At 47.5% G+C, this 20,106-nt stretch overlaps 1 protein-coding gene and 2 pseudogenes across 1 annotated transcript; all 3 read left to right on the top strand.

Moving 5' to 3' along the window:
* The first annotated feature begins 2,994 nt into the window (after window positions 1–2,994).
* LOC101596396 lies at window positions 2,995–3,831 on the top strand (annotated as a pseudogene).
* Window positions 3,832–9,621: 5,790 nt separating this feature from the next.
* LOC123455735 lies at window positions 9,622–10,491 on the top strand (annotated as a pseudogene).
* A 2,432-nt stretch (window positions 10,492–12,923) lies between these two features.
* Uck1 (uridine-cytidine kinase 1) lies at window positions 12,924–20,045 on the top strand. Its single transcript, XM_045155716.1, has 7 exons — window positions 12,924–13,037; window positions 13,269–13,428; window positions 14,995–15,091; window positions 15,245–15,387; window positions 15,471–15,565; window positions 18,529–18,577; window positions 18,862–20,045. Exons 1-7 carry the CDS (start codon window positions 12,924–12,926, stop codon window positions 19,041–19,043), a joined length of 840 nt encoding a protein of 279 aa, XP_045011651.1. The 3' UTR covers window positions 19,044–20,045.
* Window positions 20,046–20,106: the final 61 nt, after the last annotated feature.

Genomic DNA, 20,106 nt, shown 5'->3' with positions numbered 1-20,106 from the left:
AAACATGTATATCAATCATTTTTGTAGTCAGATCATCCTAACTATCCCATGAGCTCTATTTTACTTCATTTTAGTCTAAACTGTCCTTCCCTCTTACCACCTCTATGGGCTGTTTCTGGACAGTTTTTTCTTTGGGATTTATTTATTTATTTAGTTAGTTAGTTATTGTTGTTTCAAGGTAGAGTCTTGCTCTAGCCCAGGCTGACCTGGAATTCACTATGGAGTCTCAGGGTGGCCTCGAACTCATGGCGATTCTCCTACCTCTGCCTCCAAAGTGCTGGCATTAAAGACATATGCCACCACACCCAGCAATGAATGAAATATTTTTAAAAAGAAAAGATTGCTCAAGAGATGCCTTTTTCCCCCTTCTTCAAGGTAGGGTCTCACTCCAACCCAGGTGACCTGGAATTCAATATGTAATCTCAGGGGGGCCTCAAAACCATAGCAATCTTCCTATCTCTGCCTCACAAGTGCCGAGATTACAGGAGTGCGCCACCACGCCCAGAAAGAGAAACCTTTTATTGAGCCTATTGTACATCACCAGGGAAGCAGGCATAGGAGGGTGTCTTGGTTTGGAGAGATAGCTTAGTGGTTAAGGCACTTGCTTGCGAACCCCAAGGACTCATGTTCTACTCTCCAGGTCCCAGGCGAGCCACACACAGTCACACAGTGATGCAAGCGTGCAAGGTCACATATGTGCGCAAAGGAGCACAGGCATCTGGAGTTCAATTTCAGTGGCTGGAGGCCCTGATGTGCCAATTCTCTCTCTCTCTCTCTCTCTTTCTTTCTTACTCACAAACAATAATTTTTAAAAAAAGGTTGGGCTGGAGAAAATGGCTCAACAGTTAAAGCAATTGCCTGCTAAGCCAAAGGACCCAGGTTCTATTCTCTAGGACCCACATAAGCCAGATGCACAAGGGCACATATGTGGCTGGAGTTCGTTTGCAGTAGCTGGAGGCCCTAGCACACCCATTCTCTGTCTCATAAATAAATAAATAAATAAAATATATATTTTAAAAAGATTTTTATTGATTTATTTGAGAGTGACAGAGAGAGAAAGAGGCAGATAGAGAGCGAGAGAGAGAATGGGCGCGCCAGGGCTTCCAGCCTCTGCAAACGAACTCCAGACGCGTGCGCCCCCTTGTGCATCTGGCTAACGTGGGACCTGGGGAACCGAGCCTCGAACCGGGGTCCTTAGGCTTCACAGGCAAGCACTTAACCGCTACGCCATCTCTCCAGCCCCTAAATAAAATATATTTTTTAAAAAATGTAGTCTGTTGAGCTTCCTGGAAAAAAAAAAAAAAAGAGGGTGTCTTGCAAGGAACTCACCAAGTGAGCCTGAATAGTCTGCTTATGTAGTCAGGGTGTCTCCATCAAGCATGCCACCTCTCACATGCAAATAAAGGGTCATGTTTGCATCAATCCCAGCATTGTCTCTTCATCCACCATTCTCAGCAGCCCTGTTAGACCACTAGGGAAGTGCTCCTGCTCTGGCCTAGGTAGAGGTCTTGAGGTAGATACAGGGTCATCTACGGTTCAGAGGCTTCAGATAGCAGCCCTGGTGGAGGGTGTGCCTTCAGGAGAGCTGGAGCTGTGGCCACTGAGTACTTTTCCCAAGGTGTCCAAAAAGGCTGTTGCTGGCATAAGAGTGGCGGGCTGCTGTTTGAATGCCAATTCTTTTTGCTCAAGGCAGGCAGCAAGGGAGAGTCCAACATCAGAAAAATGAACATCAGGGACTAGGAGATGGCCCAGTGGTTAAAGATACTTGCAGAGCCTGCCAGCCTGAGTTTAATTCCCCAGTACTCACATAAAGCCAGATACAAAAAGTGGCACATGCATCTGGAGCTCCTTTGCAGTCTCAAAAGGGCCTGGCAGCCAGGCATGGTGGTGCACACCTTTAATCCCAGCACTGGGGAGGCAGAGGTAGGAGTATCATCATGAGTTCTAGGCCACCCTGAGATTACATAGTGAATTCTAGGTCATCTTTATCTAGAGAGAAAACCTACCTCAAAAAAACTAAAAATAAAAAAAAAAGGACTATGCATGCCCATTCTCTCTCTCTCTCTCTCTCTCTCTACAAAAATATATATATATATATATATATATATATATATATATATATATATGGTAGTTTTTCAAAGTAGTATCTCACTCTAGCCCAGGCTGATCCGGAATGTACTGTCATCTCAGGGTGGCCTCAAACTCATAGCAATCCTCCTACCTCCGCCCCCCACCCAAGTACTGGGATTAAAGGTGTGCACCACCACCTTGGCAATAAAAATTTTTTTTTACGTTTTAAAATCCAGGTGTGATGATACATACAAAGCTATGATCTCAACCAATCTCCTGAGACTGGAGGTCTGCTGAGCTTGAGGCCAGCCTGAACTAGAGTGAGTACTAGATAGCCAGAGCACAGCAAGATCCTGCCTTTAAATTGTGTGTGTGTGTGTGTGTGCATTCACACGTGTGTGTGTGCACACGCTTGTGTATGTGAGTGCAGGCATGCGTGTGGAAGTCAGAGGACAACTTTCCAGTTAGTTCTTTCCTGTCCACCTCATTTGAGACAAGGATTCTCTCTGTGTTGTTCTTTGCTATGGTTGCCATGAGCTTCTGGAAAATTCCCCTGTCTCCACATCCCAATTTGTTGTCAAGGTCAACATGCTTATAGAAGCCCCAGGAAGGCTCAAGACTCCAGTAGTTCATCTTGAGCTGTGAGCACTTTATCCACTGAGCCATCCCCTCCCCTCCCCTCCAATCATCTTTTGAGGCAGCGTAACACAGATAGATTCAGAACTCACTCTGTAGCCCAGGGTGGCCTCAAACTCATGGCTATCCTCCTACATTAGCTTTCCAAGTTCTGGGATGGACTCTGCTTTTTTTTTTTTTTTAAGTGATTATTGGCCTAGAGAGATTGCTCAGTGGTTACAGCACTTACCTGCAAAGCCTAAGGACCTGAACTTGATTCTCCAGTGCCCATTTAAAATGCCAGATGCGATGGCATGGGTACCCGCGGAGTCTGTGGTAGAAGAGTTGATGCCTCGGCTGTTGCTGGTGGAGCCATACGACTTGACTGAAGCTTTCGATCCTTCGGTACCGCCCAAGACGCCTCAGGAGTACCTGAGTTGGGTCCAGATCGAAGCAGCTCAATGCCTGGATGTTGTGCTAGCCCAAATTGATCCGAAGAAGTTGAAAAGGAAGCAAAGTGTAAATGTTTCTCTTTCAGGATGCCAGCCTGCCTCCGAAGGTTATTCCCCAACACTCCAGTGGCAACAACAAGTGCTGCAATTTTCAACTGTTTGACAGAGTGTAAATAAACATAGAAGTCACTGGAAATTACAACAGTTGGATAGTAATGTGACAATGACAAAATCTGAAGATGAAGAAGGTAGGAAAAAATTTTGTCTGGGTGAACGGTTATGTGCTGAAGGAGCTATTGGGCCAGCTACAAATGAAAATCCTGGAATTGATTATGTACAAATTGGCTTTCCTCCCTTGCTTAGGATCATAAGCAGAATGAATCAGGCAACAGTAACCAGTGTCTTGCAATATCTGAGTAATTGGTTTGGAGAAAGACATTTTACTCCAGAATTGGGAAGATGGCTTTATGCCTTGGCTTGTCTTGAAAACCTTTATTACCTGAGTCTCATTCACTGATTCGACAACTTGCAAGATGCTCTGAAGTAAGGCTCTTAGTGGACAGCAAAGATGATGAAAGAGTTCCTGCTTTGAATTGACTAATCTGCTTGGTTAGCAGGTATTTCAACCAGCGTGACTTAGCTGGTGAACCATCTTGAGGAGCTTATCTCTCGGGCAAGGAAGATATTTCATCTGCAGCAGTCTGTAACTGAGGAAGCACAGTGCCAATTTGAGTATAGACTGCATCACTTCAACACTGTGTGAAGGTCTCCTCTTAGTTTCTGGTGCTACTTCATCGTTTACATGTATACATGGAAATTTTTGTTGAAAAATATTTTGCTTACTCAAATTTTGTTTGACCTTTGGATAAAAGATAATGAATGTCCTGAGGAAAAATAAAAGAAAATAAAATGCCAGATGCACAAAGCGATGTATGCATCTGAAATTCGTTTGCAGTTGCTAGATGCCCTGGTATGCCCATTCTCTCTGTCTGTCTCTCTGCCTGCAAATAATAAACAAAAAAACTTTAAAGTGATTATTGGGCTGGTGAGATGGCTTAGTAGTTAAGGCACTGGCCTGCAAAACCTGTGGACCAGATTCAATTCCCCAGTAGCCATGTAGGACAGATGAACAAGATGGCATATATGTCTGATATTTATTTGCCATGACTGGAGTCCCTGACATGCCCATTCTATCTCTCTCTACCTGCCTCTTTATCTCAAGTAAATAAGTGAATAAAATTGTGGTGGTTTGAGCCAAGTGTGGTGGTGCACGCCTTTAGTCCCAGCACTCGGGAGGCAGAGGTAGGAGGATCGCCATGAGTTTGAGGCCAACCTGAGACTACATAGTGAATTCCAGGTCAGCCTGAGCTATAGCAAAACCCTACCTTGAAAAAACAAAAGAAGCTGGGCATGGTGGCACACGCCTTTAGTCCCAGCACTCAGGAGGCAGAGGTAGGAGGATCGCTGTGAGTTCAAGACCACCCTGAGACTACATAGTTAATTCCAGGTCATTCTTGACCACCAGAGTGAGACCCTACCTTGAAAAACCAAAAAGAAAAAAAAAAAGTGGTTTAATTCAGGTGTCCCTCAAAAGCTTAGGTGTTCTGAATACTAGGTTCCCAGCTGATGGAGATTTGGGAATTAAAACCTCTTGGAGGCAGTGTATTGTTGGGGCAGGCTTATGGGTATTATATAGCCAGTTTCCCCATGCCAGTGTTTGGCACACTCTCCTGTTGCTGTGGTCCACCTGATGTTGGCCAGGAGGTCATGCTACCCTCTGCTCATGCCATCATTTCCCCCTGCCATAATGGAGCTTCCCCTCAAGTCTTTAAGCCAAAATAAACCTTTTGCCCCCCAAAACTGCTTTTGGTTGGGTGGTTTCTGCCAGCAATGCAAGCCTGACTCCAACAGTAAAGTTGATACCAGAAGTGGGCTCATTGCGACTTGAAACCTGACTGTGTGGCTTTGGCCTTTTGGAGCTGATTTTCAAGAGGAATATGGAAGGAGTTAAACCTTGGCCTAAGAGACACCTTGAAATGCTGTAGGTACAGCTTAATGGACCATTCTAGTCAGAGTTGAAAGACCTGAATGTAGTAAGAACTAAGTAAGGACTGTGAGGTTTGGCTTATGAGGGTGAGAAAGAGCTTTGCCTGGACTGGGCTAGAAGCAGTTTGTGTGAGAGGCTTGCTGTTAAGCCCATGTCCTGAGAACTTGTGCACTGTTGCATTGCATAGAAATGGACTGGCATTTCAATGGGAGAGAGAGAAATCACTAGTGAAGATACTCAGCAGTAGACACTGCAAGCCTTATATTTGGCCAGCCAGGCCAAATGAGCCAACGGGTGCAATAGTGGCATATCTGTTATGGGGGAAACCAACTGCTCTTTAATTGGACTAGAGGCTCGCTCCATGGGAGGGAATACATCCCTGATACTGAAAGCCTACAACTGGCATACCCATGAGCCCTAGGTGTAACGTCTGCTGGTGTCTGGCTAAATGTATATAGTATGCTCACCAAACTGCCCAGTAAGCACTTCTCTTAATGTTCATACCCATATATTAATGCTACTCTCACTTTTTATTAGAGAAGCTTCTCTTTTCAGATGGCAGTGACCTTGTGATGTCTCAGAAGGCACTATGGTGCAGAGAAGTGACAGAGGAGTGCTCAGCACTGAAATATCTCTGTCACACCTTCCAAGGCTCAGGGTCCATTGCAGAAGAGGTGGTGAAAGGAAGTAGGACTCCTTACAACATGCTCCTCCAAACACAAAATGGCCTGGGTATCCATGACCTTGTAGTGCCTGAAACTACCTACACAAGACCATCATAATAGGAGGAAAAGATGATGACATTAAAATAAAAGAGAGACTGATTGGGGGGAGGGAGATATGGAGCATGGAGTTTCAAAAGAGAAAGTGGGGAGTGGGAGAGAATTACCATGGGATATTGTTTACAATTATGGAAGTTGTTAATAAAAGTTTTAAAAAATAGGGCTGGAGAGATGGCTTAGCGGTTAAGCACTTGCCTGTGAAGCCTAAGAACCCTGGTTCGAGGCTCGGTTCCCCAGATCCCACATTAGCCAGATGCACAAGGGGGCGCACGCGTCTGGAGTTCGTTTGCAGAGGTTGGAAGTCCTGGCGCGCCCATTCTCTCTTGCTCCCTCTGTCTTTCTCTCTGTGTCTGTCGCTCTCAAATAAATAAAATAAAATAAAATAAAATAATTTAAAAAATAAATAAAAATAAAAGCATAACATTTCCTTTAAAAATAAGAGAAAGACATGGAAAATGTTAATAAAAATTCAATTAAAAAATCAGAAAATGGGGGCTGGAGAGATGGTTCAGCAGTTAAAGTGCTTGCCTGCAAAGCCAAAGGACCCAGGTTCAATTTCCCAGGAACCACATAAATACAAGGTGGCACATGTGTTTGTTTGCAGTGGCCAGTGGCCCTGGCATGCCCAGTCCCTCTCTTTGCCTGTCTCTCTCTCTCTCTCCTTCTCTGTCTCTCTCAAATAAATAAATAACAATAAAAATATTTTAAATAAATAAAAAAATAAGAGAAAGAAATGGACTGGTGCAAACAGAGGGATATGGCACAGAAAAAAATGAAATCTTTGGGCCAAAACTTCTACCCATTCAGCTGCAATTGTATGAGAGATCCCAACCATTGAGACTGGGCCAGCTGACCTGCAATGGGACAACAGAAAGAGTGCAGAGTCTTTTTAAGGGGCCTGAATGCTAAAGGAGTGTCCTGTTCTTCAAAGTCTGCTTTATTCCCCCCTATTAACAAATTCACACCCCACCTGGTATTATGGAGTCTAAGAAATGCAGGAAAGAGAGGGTCATTGAGTTTGCAACATGGTCTTGTATTTTGGAAATGGCCATGGGCAGTGTGAAGCAGGTTTGCTGGATGCCTACATGGAGCCCCAATGAAACCTTGAGGATGGACCATGAGTTGCAGTGGAGATGCCAGGACCATGAGATGGCTACTAAGGAAAGCTGCTGGTCCCAGATAAAGTTTTCTAGGACTGTGAGTAGCCTAGCTGGAGGGGCGGAATTGGTACTCCAGAGACTTGTTGCTGGTTAGAATTATCGGACTTGGAGATTTGTCACTGACTAGAGTTGTTGGACTTGGAGTTACAGAGTTTGATGTTTGTCCTGTTTAAATCTTGAATTGGTTGAATGTTTCTTTGCTATGCCCAATGCCATCGTATGCAGTGTGAATGTTTATTCTGTGCCATTATCGGTTTTGGGGGTGGTGGTATTATGGCTCAGTTAAAACATCTGGGACTAGGGGTTCGGCGTGGTGGCGCACACCTTCAATCCCAGCACTGGGTAGGCAAAGGTAGGTGGAGTGCCGTGAGTTGGAGGCCATTTTGGGACTACATAGTGAGTTCCAGGTCAGCCTGGGCTAGAGTGAGACCCTACCTTGAAAAACCAAAAATAAATAAATAAAGATCTCGGACTATGGAAATGTTTATACATCATTAGGATTGATAAACTCTTTTTTTTTTTTTGAGGTAGGGTTTCACTCTAGATCAAACTGACCTGGAGATCACTATGTAGTCTCAGGGTAGCCTCGAAATCATGGTGATCCTCTTACCTCTGCCTCCTGAATGATGGGATTGAAGGCATGCGCCACCATGCCCAGCTTAAAACTATGGGAGTTTTTTAAGTTGGACTGAATGCATTGCATTTTACATCTGGTATGGTGAAGACCCCCAGGGAAGACCACAGGGACAGCAAGTAGTAGGAAAGGAATCTTTATTAGCCAGCTGGCAACTACATCCAGGTCTCAGAAGCCTGAATGCAGTGCCAAGCTGTATTTCAGGGCTTCTTTTATAGGAAAAAATCGGTAAGATTGCACAACTTAGTTTTACAGTTCAGAAGTTCAATAATCATATATTTACAAAACCAAGAGTTAATTTCAGTTGATTTTACTTTATTATTAATTTATTTGAGAGAGGCAGAGAGAGAGAGAGAGAATGTACACGCCAGGGCCTCCAGCCATTGCAAATGAACACCAGACACGTGAGCCCCCTTGTGCATCTGGCTCACATGGGTCCTGGGGGATCGAACCTGGGTCCTTAAGTTAAAGGCCATCTCTCCAGCCCCTTCAGTTGATTTTAGAAAAAACAGAATCTTTTCTAGAATCTCTCCTCCCTGCATTTTCCTCTCCTGCAACTTCAAGCAAGCAGCAGTTAATACAGAAGCTAAAAGTTGCATTTAGCAACAGTGAGAAAAACATCTTCTCTTGTGGTGACCCATTGTGTGAAAGAAGCCAAGCATAAAATTCAAGTGTATGTGAGACCATGTCCTGAGGCACCAGCTAAGCTGAACTTCCTTGTATAAACTCGCAATATGAAGTCACTCATGTCCTTCTCTAGCTAGGCCCTTGTCACACATCATGTATGGTGATCACAGCTTATTGGAGCCAGGGGCAGAATGTGGTGCTTTGGTTCAGGTGTGCCCCATAAACTTAGGTGTTCTGAATGTTAGGTTCCCAGCTGATGGAGATTTAGGAATTAACATCTCCTTGAGGCAGTGTACTGTTGGGGGCAGGCTTATGGGTAATATAACCAGCTTCCCCTTGCCAGTGTTTGACACACTCTCCTGTTGCTATTGTCCACCTTCTGCTTATGACATCATTTTCCCTGCCATCATGGAGCTTCCCCCTCAAGTCTGCAAGCCAAAATAAACCCTTTTTTCCCCCCCAAAGCTGCTCTTAGTTGGGTGATTTCTGCCAGCAATGCGAACGTGACTACAACAAAAAATATTTTTTTTAAAGTGAGTGTGGTGGTGGTGGTGGTGGTGGGGAATTTGGAAAGAAGGCTTAGCAGTTAAGGCACTTACTTACAAAGCCAAAGGACCTAGGTTCGAACAAGATGGCGCATGTGTCGAGTTCATTTGCAGTGGCTGGATGCCCTGGCATGCCTGTTCTCTCTCCCTTTGTCTGATTCTGTCTCTCGCAAATAAATAAAAATAAAAATAAAATAATTGGGCTGGAGAGACTGCCCGGCAGGCTTAGAGGTTAAGCACTTGCCTGTGAAGCCTAAGGACCCTGGTTCAAGGCTTGATTCCCCAGGACCCACGTTAGCCAGATGCACAAGGGGGCGCACGTGTCTGGAGTTCGTTTGCAGTGGCTGGAGGCCCTGGCGCACCCATTCTTTCCCTATCTATCTATCTATCTATCTATCTATCTATCTATCTATCTATCTACCTACCTACCTACCTACCTACCTACCTACCTACCTACCTATCTATCTATCTATCTATCTATCTATCTATCTATCTATCTATCTATCTATCTGCCTTTCTCTTTCTCTCTCTCTATTGCTCTCAAATAAATAAAAAAATGAACAAAAAATAATTAAAAAATAAAACAATTTTTTAAAAGTGAGTATAGGGGGAAAGGCGGCCGGGGGCGGGGCTTGCCGGGCATGGTAACGGCTCGGCCAGCGGTGGGGCGGGGCTGGGCTGCGGGGAGAACGACGGACCGGTGACCGCCGCCGCCTGCTCCGTGTGGCCCCCCCGCGTCACCAAGATGATCCACGGCTTCCAGAGCAGCCACCAGGACTTCTCGTTCGGGCCCTGGAAGCTGACGGCGTCCAAGAACCACATCATGAAGTCGGCGGATGTGGAGAAGTTAGCTGATGAGTTGCACATGCCATCTCTCCCTGAAATGATGTTTGGAGACAACGTTCTAAGGATCCAGCATGGCTCTGGCTTTGGGATTGAGTTCAATGCTACAGATGCGCTAAGATGTGTAAAACAACTACCAAGGAATGCTGAAAGTAGCTTGTGCTGAAAAGTGGCAGGAAAGCAGGGCGGAAGGTGAACACTCCAAAGAAGTTATTAAACCGTATGATTGGACCTATACAACAGACTATAAAGGAACTTTGCTTGGAGAATCTCTTTAAGTTAAAGGTTGTACCTACAACAGATCATATAGATACAGAAAAATTAAAAGCCAGAGAACAAATTAAATTTTTTGAAGAAGTTCTCCTGTTTGAAGATGAACTGCATGATCATGGAGTTTCAAGCTTGAGTGTGAAAATTAGAGTAATGCCTTCTAGCTTTTTTCTGCTGTTGCGGTTTTTCTTGAGAATTGATGGGGTCCTCATCAGAATGCATGACACAAGGCTTTACCATGAGGCTGACAAGACTTACATGCTATGAGAATATACATCACGAGAAAGCAAAATTGCTAACTTAATGCATGTTCCACCTTCCCTCTTCACGGAACCCAATGAAATATCACAGTATTTACCAATCAAGGAAGCAGTCTGTGAGAAACTAATATTTCCAGAGAGACTGGATTCCAAACCTGGAGATTCACAAGAAAGTAAAGTTGTTGAATAGAATGTGATACAACATGTTCTCACCCTGGACTCTCTCTCTGTAGGGGATGTTTTATTATGAGACTTAATTCCTTGCTTGTGTACAGATTTTCTTTCAACTTAAAAGAAAGAAAAAATAAAGGATCGTGGCAGGCAGGTTCCATTCAACTGCTATTTGTACTGTGTATCTTCAAATTTATACTCCAGGTTTATAGGTTCTGGAGGTAAATTCGGATTCCTAAATTGTCATTCAATCTGACCTCAGCAGTAGTGATCTATGTGTCTACTGAGCAGTGGGTGTAATCTGCATTGTTATGAAACACTGTCTTTTTCCTGTGAAGAGATGAATTTGTGAATTAAGTCTCAATGCCTTGTGACTTTCATAGGATTCCTGGCTGTGCATGCGGATGTACTGGCTCTGTGCTCTGGGCTTTCTGGTGTTTACTCACACTTCTAAAGAGTTGTGACTTGTATCAATATTGTGTGTATGTATACACACACTTGTATTTTTTAAAAATTACTGATTTAAATGTCTTAGTCCTTGAGTAGTCTTAGATTACTTATTTTGATAATTCATTGTTGAAAATTGTGGAGTTAAAATAATTGACTTTTTTTAATTAAAAAAGTGAAAGTGGGTAGGATGAGTATATTTCTGAAGATTTCATTGGTTTATTTCTGTGAGGAATACAAAGAATATGCTTTGGCCATTACTAAATATGACATATACCATTTTATATTTATTTGTTCTAAATGTCTTTTGTAAGAATAAATAAATAATACAGAATTACATTAAAAAAAGTGAGTATAGGGTTGAAGAGATGGCTCAGCAGTTAAAGGCACTTGCTTGCAAAGCCTGATGACCCAGGTTTGATTCCCAGTACCCATGTAAAGCCAGATGCATAAGGTGGTGCATGCATCTGGAATTCTGTTTGCAGTGGCTGGAGTCCCCGACTTGTTCATTTTTTTCTCTCTATGCTTGCAAATAATTAATAAATAAAATAGTTTTAAAAATATCTTATTTTTATTTATTTGACAGAGAAAGAGGGAGAGGGAGAGAGAGAATGGGCATGTCAGGGCCTCAAGCCACTGCAAATGAACTTCAGACACGTGCACCCCCCCCCCACCTTGTGCATCTGGCTAATGTGGGTCCTGGAGAATCAAACCTGGGTCCTTTGGCTTTGCAGGCAAATACCTTAACTGCTAAGCCATCCCTAAATAAAATATTTTTATAAGAGTTTATTATGGGCTGGGGTGATAGCTCAGCTGTTAAAGGCATTTTCTTGAAAAGCTTGTAAGCCAGGGTTCTATGACCTAGTACAGTACCCAAGTAAAGGCACAAACTTGGTGCATGTATCTGGAGGCTCCAACACACCCATTCTCTCTCTCTCTCAAGTAAATAAAGTACTTAAAATTAAAATTAAAAGAAATGGGGGCTGGGGAGATGGCTCAATGGTTAAAAGCGCTTGATTGCAAAGCCTGAAGGCATGTGTTCACATAAAGCCAGATGCACAAAGTGATTCATGTGGCTGTAGTTTGTTTGCAGTGGCAGGAGGCCCTGGCATGCCTATACTCACTGTCTTCCTCCCCACCCCCTCTCTAATAAACAAATAAAAATATTTCTTAAAAATTAAAAGAAGTAGCAGGGTGTGGTGGTGCACGCCTTTAATCCCAACACTTGGGAGGCAGATGTAGGAGGATTGCTGTGAATTCAAGTCCACCCTGAGACCACATAGTGAATTCCAGGTCTGCCTGGGGCTAGGGTGAGACCCTACATCAAAAAACAAAACAAAACAAACAAAAAACAAACAACAACAACTAAACCCTTAAAAGTGATTTTAGGCCAGGCGTGGAGGCACACTCGGGAGGCAGAGGTAGGAGGACTGCTGTGAGTTCAAAGCCAGCCTGGGTCTACAGAGTGAGTTCCAAATCAGAATGGGCCAGAGCGAGACCCTACCTGGAAAGAATAAAAATCAAAAAAAGACCCAGGGCCGGGCGTGGTGGCGCACGCCTTTAATCCCAGCACTCGGGAGGCAGAGGTAGGAGGATCGCCGTGAGTTCAAGGCCACCCTGAGACTACAGAGTTAATTCCAGGTCAGCCTGGACCAGAGTGAGACCCTACCTCGAAAAACAAAAAAAAAAAAAAAAAAAAAAAAAGACCCAGGCAGGGTGGAGGCTACGACTTGATCACACAGCCAGGGAGCCCCAGGACCCAGGCAGAGGCTGTGCAGAAGCGCGGCGGGAGGCGGGGCCCCGCGCAGGCCCCGCCCCTCCCCGCCGCGCCCCGCCTCCAGCTCCGGGGTCACCGGGGAGTCGCCGGGGTTCTCCGGGCCCCGCGCCCCCGTGCACGCGCATGCGCCAGGGGCCCCGGAAGCGGCCGTGCGCGTCGCGTCCGCCCCTGCTGCCGGCGGGGAACGCGGCCCGAGCGGCGTGGATGTGGGGCCCGGGTGGCGATGGCTTCGGCGGGAGGCGGCGGCTGCGAGGGCGGCGGCGACGTGCCCGAGGCGGAGCGTCCCCAGCCGCGGCCGTTCCTGATCGGGGTGAGCGGCGGCACGGCGAGCGGCAAGGTGAGCGGGGCCTGCGTGCGCTGCGCTGCGCTGCGCCCGGGGCTCGCTGGCGGCGGGAAGCCCCGCGGGGGGCCGGGCCGGGCCGGGCGCCGATCCGCCCGCGCCCGGCGCCACCTGTTGCTGCTGGCCGTCGAGCCGCCCCCGGGGCCGGTGAGGGGGGGTCACTGTGCACCGCCGCCCCTGCGTCCAGTGGCCAACGCGTTTTCCGCCTCGCCCCCCTCCCCGCCCCAGTCTACGGTGTGCGAGAAGATCATGGAGCTGCTGGGACAGAACGAAGTGGACCACCGGCAACGCAAGCTGGTCATCCTGAGCCAGGACCGCTTCTATAAGGTCCTGACCGCGGAGCAGAAGGCCAAGGCCTTGAAGGGACAGTACAATTTCGACCACCCAGGTACACATCCTGAGAGCCTGGGGAGGCGGTGGGAGGAGGACGGACGCCTGGGATGTGCAGAGATTGTATGGTGACCCGCCGACTGCCGGGCAGGCGTTGTATAGGAAGGCAGAGGCTGTGAGGGGGTCCAGGTTAGGTCCAGGTTGGGTCAGGGGGATTTGACAAATGCACTGGGCTTGGGGCCTGTTGGAATTGGGGATGGACTAGAGCGACATGAGAAATACAAGACAGAAAAGAGCTAACTGCTGTAGTCAGGTTTGCATTGCTATCAGAAAATACCAGACCAAGAGCAGCTTGTTGGGGGCGGGGGGAGGGGGGGAGAAGGTTTATTTTGGCTTATAGACTCGAGGGGAAGCTCCACGATGGCAGGGGAAAACGGTGGCATGAGCAGAGAGTGGACATCACCCCCTAGCCAACAGCAGATGGACAACAGGAACAGGAGAGTGTGCCAAACACTGGCAAAGGGGAAGCTGTCTATAATACCCATAAGCCTGCCCCCAACAATACACTTCCTCCAAAAGGCATTAATCCCCAAATCTCCATCAGATGGGAACCTAGCATTCAGAACACCTAAGTTTATGGGGACACCTGAATCAAACCCCCACACTAACTTAACAGTGCAGACTTTATTGGAGGGGCAGGAGCTCTCCTGGATGGAACTTCTGTGTTTGAATGTGGGAGAGAGTAGCGATAATAAAGGGTGAGGGATGATGGGGGCGTGGGGGTTGGGGAGTGAAGAATGGGGGAAAGGTAAAGGCTGATCACCTACCCAGATGGCTTAATAGCTTTTGAGGCTGCATCCTGGAGTTCTGAGCTTGCTTTGTAACAGAGCTCCCCTATCATGCTGTGGTCCAGGAAAGATTTATGGTCCACTGCAGTCAGTGTTCATGAACACTTTCAAGGCCCTGTGAGATTTTGGCTGGAGCTATTTAGGAAGCCAGCAGCTGAGTGGCCTTCAGTACTGATGCTCAGTGTGTTAAAATCCACTCACCATCCCTTTCCCCACCTTGCTGCTGTGGGCCTCCATGCATACCCCACTACCCCATGGCCTTTCAGTTCCCCAGCTGCCAGGGGGCAAAGTCCTCAGAGACCAGCTGTTAAACTGGTTTAACAGAAGGTAAACTGGTACCCAGACCTCTGAAAGGTATCTGCTGTTTCTAGAAGGTTCAGCCTTTCCCCACAATGCATGGAGAAGGCCTGAGCAATAGCAGTCTGTTTATCCCCCTCCCCCCAAGAGGAGCAGAGGTCTACGTAATCATTGGCTAGTGGTGGCGCACGCCTTTAATCCCAGCACTCGGGAGGCAGGGGTAGGAGGATCTCTGTGAGTTCTAGGCCAGCCTGGGCTAGAGTGAAACCCTACCTCGAAAAATAATTTCTTTTGTGTTCCAGTTTCTTTGAGGGACAACTTCATCCTACGGGGGCCCTGCCACTCTTGAGTCTGAATGTGCTGTGGGATCCTCAGTACCCCTGGCTCCCAACTGTGGTGACCCTGGGCAGAGAGGCACTGCCCTCGTGTCCATTGCCTCGGGACAGCTGGGCATCTCACCCTTTGCTCTGTCCTTGCAGATGCATTTGATAATGATTTGATGCACAGGACTCTGAAAAACATTGTGGATGGCAAAACTGTTGAGGTCCCCACTTACGATTTTGTGACCCACTCAAGGTAAGCAGGTAGTTTCTGGGAGAGCCAATAAGAGGGGTCCACACATACTGCCCTGGGGTGGTCCTGCTCTAGCCTGTTTCTTCTGGGGAGTCAGCACCCCTGGCATGAAAATAGACCATCCACCACAGCCATTACCTGGCCTCTCTCTGGCAGGTTGCCAGAGACCACTGTGGTCTACCCAGCTGATGTGGTCCTGTTTGAAGGCATCTTGGTGTTCTACAGCCAGGAGATCCGGGATATGTTCCACCTACGTCTCTTCGTGGATACAGACTCGGATGTCAGGCTGTCTCGAAGAGGTAAGGGCCTGCGTGGCCCTGGCTGGGGCTGGCTGCCAGTCCGCAGGAGGGCTGACTATGGTGCCTTGATCCTGTCACTGCAGTTCTCCGGGATGTGCACCGAGGGCGGGACCTGGAGCAGATTCTGACCCAATATACCACCTTTGTCAAGCCAGCCTTCGAGGAGTTCTGCCTGCCGGTATTGCCCCCATCTATTTCTCAAGGCCTTTTCTCCCTTTCCAAAGGTCATGTGGTACCCAGTCCTGTGGATGGCGGTTGTTGATTGATAAACAGAAGTGCCGCTTACTGTTCGACCAAGGATCAGGAAGTGGTCTTGGTTTTGCCCCACCACTCTGTCCTCTGCCCAGCAGAGTCTGCCTCTTCCTCCATGTCTACACCTCTGCCTCAGACTTGGCCCAGATGCCACGTGCAGTGCTCCCATTTCCTGTGATACCCTCTGCTCCCTCTCTGCTTCACCCTTGGGATCCCATCCTCTGACCTGCTGTGGCTTGCTTATTCCTCTTTTGAGTGGTGGTCTCCACCAAGGACAGGCATCTGTCTCTTTACTGCCCCAGTTGACCGCAGGGTGCCCTGACTGCTTGTCAGAGCTCCTGTTCTCTGAGTGGCCCTAAGGTCCCAGCTAGTTCATACATCGTTCTGTTTTTGCATATTACAGTTCTTTTTCATTTATTTATTTATTTTGGTTTTTCAAGGTAGGGTCTCCCTCTAGCCCAGGCTGACCTGGAATTCACTATGTAGTCTCAGGGTGGCCTCAAAGTCATGGTGATCCTCCTACCTCTGCCTCCCAAATGCTGGGATCAAAGCGTGGGCCACTATGTCCGGCCCAAATAGTCTTATACTGTAGCCAGGCTTGAACTTGTGAGTCTTCCTACCGTAACTTCCTGAGTGCTGGGATTATAGGCATGAATCACTTCAAATTGGAGTGTTTTTATTATTTATTTATTTATTTAATTTGCAAGGAAAGAGAGAGGCAAAGAGCAAGTATGGGAGCACCAGGGCCTGCAGCCACTGCAAACAAACTCCAGATGCACGCACTACTTTGTGCATCTGGCTTTACATGGGTACTGGGGAATCAAATGTAGGCCATCAGGCTTTGTAGGCAAGTGCCTTTAAACACTGAGCCATCTCTCCAGCCCCTCAAATTGGAGTTATTTGAGTCTTTCAACGAAAAACTTGATAGTTTCTCTTTTTGCCTAAGTATAAAAATATAGCACAAAGGAACCCAAAGCAGGATTCCTACCTTTGAAAAGTAGGATAGACAAGCTCCAGCTGCTGCTATTGAAAGAAAAGGTGTTTTTTAAAAAGAAATTTTTTTATTTGAGAGAGAGAGAATGGGTGTGCCAGGGCCTCTAGCCACTGTAATGGCCTCCAGATGCATGTGTCACTTTGTACATCTGGCTTTATGTGGGTACTGGGGAATCGAACCTGGGTCCTTTGGCTTTACAGGCAAGCACCTTAACCATTAAGCCATCTCTAGCCCAGAAAAGTGTGGTTTGTGTGTGCGTGTGTGTGCTTTCTCAATGTAGAGTTTCACTCTAGCCCAGGCTGACCTGGAATTCACGATGTAGTTTCAGGGTGGCCTTGAACTCACCGTGATCCTTCTACCTCTGCTTCCCCAGTGCTGGGATTAAAGGCATGTGCCACCATGCCCAGCATAAAAGTGTTTTTAATACACATCTGAATTTTGAGGAAAATACTTTGAAAAGTGAATTGCACTAGGCGTGGTGGCGCACGCCTTTAATCCCAGCACTCACGGGAGACAGGTAGGAGGATCACTGTGAAGTTCGAGGCCACCCTGAGACTACATAGTGAATTCCAGGTCATCCTGAGCTAGGGTGAGACCCTACCTTGAAAAAACAAAAAATAAAATAAAAATTTAGCCAGGCGTCATGGCACACACTGTTAGTCCCAGCACTCAGGAGGCAGAGGTAGGAGGATTGCTGTGAGTTTGAGGCCACCCAGAGATTACATAGTGAATTCCAGGTCAGCCTGGGCTAGAGTGAGTCTCTACCTTGAAAAACAAGCAAACCAACCAAAAAAAAAAAAGTGAATCGTATTTATGGAAGGACATTTTGGAGGGTAGGCAGTTTTTAGTAAAACTCTGAATACCACATGTGACCAGAATTAGAGGAAGTCCTGTCCTGGACCCTGCATCCCTGGCCCTGTGCAAGCTCACTGTTCTTATGAGGGCTTCCTGACTGGCTTTGCCCCCATCATGCCAGCCAGTCAGCCCTGAGGCGCTCTTCAGTGCACTCTGGGGCTTTCAGACTCTGTGGTGTGGGGCAGGGCTCCAGCCTGTTGTCACCCAACCTGATGACCCACCAAAATGGAGACCAGCCTCAGTCTCCTTGGGCCTTTGAGGCAACAATCTCTATTAATAGTCTTTAGCTTCCTGCCCAGAACAGGATAGGAGGAGCTCCTTGACCCAAACCCACAGGCCTGTAGCACCAGATGCTTCTCAGAACCATTCCTGGGCCACCCTGTGCCTCATGCCCCTGCTGGCTTTGCCTGGTTTGGGCATGTACCCTCCACCATTCTCTCAACCTCCCCAGGCCAGGTCCTCTTCCGTAACCCTGCATATCATCAGTCTGGTGGAGTGATTGACATAACAAAATGGGTGTTGAGCGAAGGCAAGTGATGGGTGCCATGCATGTCCCTGTTACCAGGATTGTATATGACCAGCTCATCTGCCCTGCTCACTCTAGGACATTTGCAGAATGATTCAGTTTCATTGGCCATAAGACCTTGGCGGTGACTAAGCTGTGAGCTGCTCAGTTTACAGTTTCATTTTATGCTTGCTTTTGTTGTTTTTGAGGTAAGGTCTCAGCCTAGTTCAGGCTGACCTGGAATTCACTGTGTAGTCTCAGGGTGGCCTCGAACTCAAAGCCATTCTCCTACCTGTATCTACCAAGTGCTGGGATTAAAGGCGTGCGCCACTATACCTGGTTTATACCTTGCTTTTTGGTTCCTGTTTCTTACCTGTATAATGACTGCCTGAGGTCTTCCCCTACCTGTCAGTGACCAGTGACATAAGCATCTCAGGCCTTTATCCCCTGTGGTTACACTAGGTCCTGAGTACCTTAAAGTCACCTTGGGAGGACACAGTCTCAAAAGACACCCCCTCCCTTTTGTGTCTTACAGACCAAGAAGTATGCTGACGTGATTATTCCTCGAGGTGTTGACAATATGGGTAAGAAATCCCTGGCAATTCCTAAGCCACAAAGCAGGGACTGCCACTTCTGTCTTAGCTACTGAGACCTGCCAAATGCATGGGGCCTCCCAGCATTTATCTGGAGCACTGGATTCATGTGCACTTCAAAATACAGAGGTGCTGGGTGGGGCTTGTCAGGTGGTCTTTGGTTCGTAGCACTCTCCATAGGCTGAGCCAGGGGTGGACTGTCTGCTGAGATGGGAGGGGCGGCAGACTGCTCGGTGTGGGGCGAGAACCTGCTGAGCTCATTTGTCCCACTGCAGTTGCCATCAACCTGATTGTGCAGCACATCCAAGACATCCTCAACGGGGACCTGTGCAAGCGGCACCGAGGAGGACCCAACGGACGCAACTATAAGAGGACCTTCCCCGAGCCTGGAGACCACGCGGGGATGCTGGCTGCTGGCAAACGCTCACACCTGGAGTCTAGCAGCAGACCCCACTGAGGGCTGGCATATGCAGGTTCCCTGACACCCGTGCATTCAGGGACTGAGCCTGGGGATGCCTGCTGCCCCTAAAAGCACAGCCAGGGCTTCCTCTCAGGGCGGCATTGGGACCAAGGCCTTCCTTACACGGGAGGGCAAACTCATTCTAACAGAGTGAACATTCCTGAGTCCCCACTTCCTTCTGTTTGAAGTGGCCGACAAATCTCTTTGGTGTGTGGAGAAGCGCCCCAGACTGCATGGTAAGCCTGGGCACACATTCTAGGGAAACTGAGAGAACAGCCTGGGCACTGGCTGGCCTTACGATAGTGAGCCTACAGTGAGGACATTTCTGAGTCTACTGGGCTCACAGATTGTAAAACTCAAGTTTTGACATATTATACATTCTGTTTCATGCCTGGCTGGTGTGACCTAGAAACCCAGTTTCATGACCTCCCTCAGGGCCATAGTCCAGTCTGAGCCTCAGAGCAGTGCCTCCGCCCCATGCCTGTGTCCCAGCAGAGGAGAGGCAGGAACCTTGGGTTAAGCAGCATCAGCCTGTGACGCACTCCTGAGGGTCCAGGCCCCAGGAGCTTGTGTGGCCAGATACAAGGTAGCAGTCATTTGGTCTGTTGTGAAAACTGTCCACACAGTCTTGTAGGAACCCCTGGGCCCAAGGGGCTGTCCATAGACAGACTGCCTCTAGCTAAGGGAAAATGGGGATATAAATGATCACATGAATGTGGTAGCCTAAACCCAGCCAGAGCTCATGGCTTCACAAATGGTCCTTTCTGTGTTGCCCAAGTTTGTCTACCTTTCCATGTGACAGCCCTTTCTGGAAGTGTCCTTTGCCATCACCACAGGCTGTAGCACAGGTACTTCTCGTGGCTCCCTGTGCAGTATGCCGTGGTCACCCCAGACAGCAGCTGAGCTGTGTGGCTCTGGGCAGGTGACTGTCAGCACCGTAATGGTTTGTTGAGTTCAAGCCCCTTGGAGGGAGAATCAATAAATAGCACCAAAAAATGACTTACCACTTTGTCCTTTTTTCTTTCTTTTTTGGTTTTCTGAGGTAGGGTCTCCCTGTAGC

This window comes from Jaculus jaculus, chromosome 1, assembly GCF_020740685.1.
Source record: "Jaculus jaculus isolate mJacJac1 chromosome 1, mJacJac1.mat.Y.cur, whole genome shotgun sequence".
In the NCBI taxonomy this organism is placed as follows: domain Eukaryota; kingdom Metazoa; phylum Chordata; class Mammalia; order Rodentia; family Dipodidae; genus Jaculus; species Jaculus jaculus.
The sequence above is the reverse complement of the archived record's forward strand: the minus strand, read 5'-3'. Positions and strand labels throughout refer to the sequence as shown.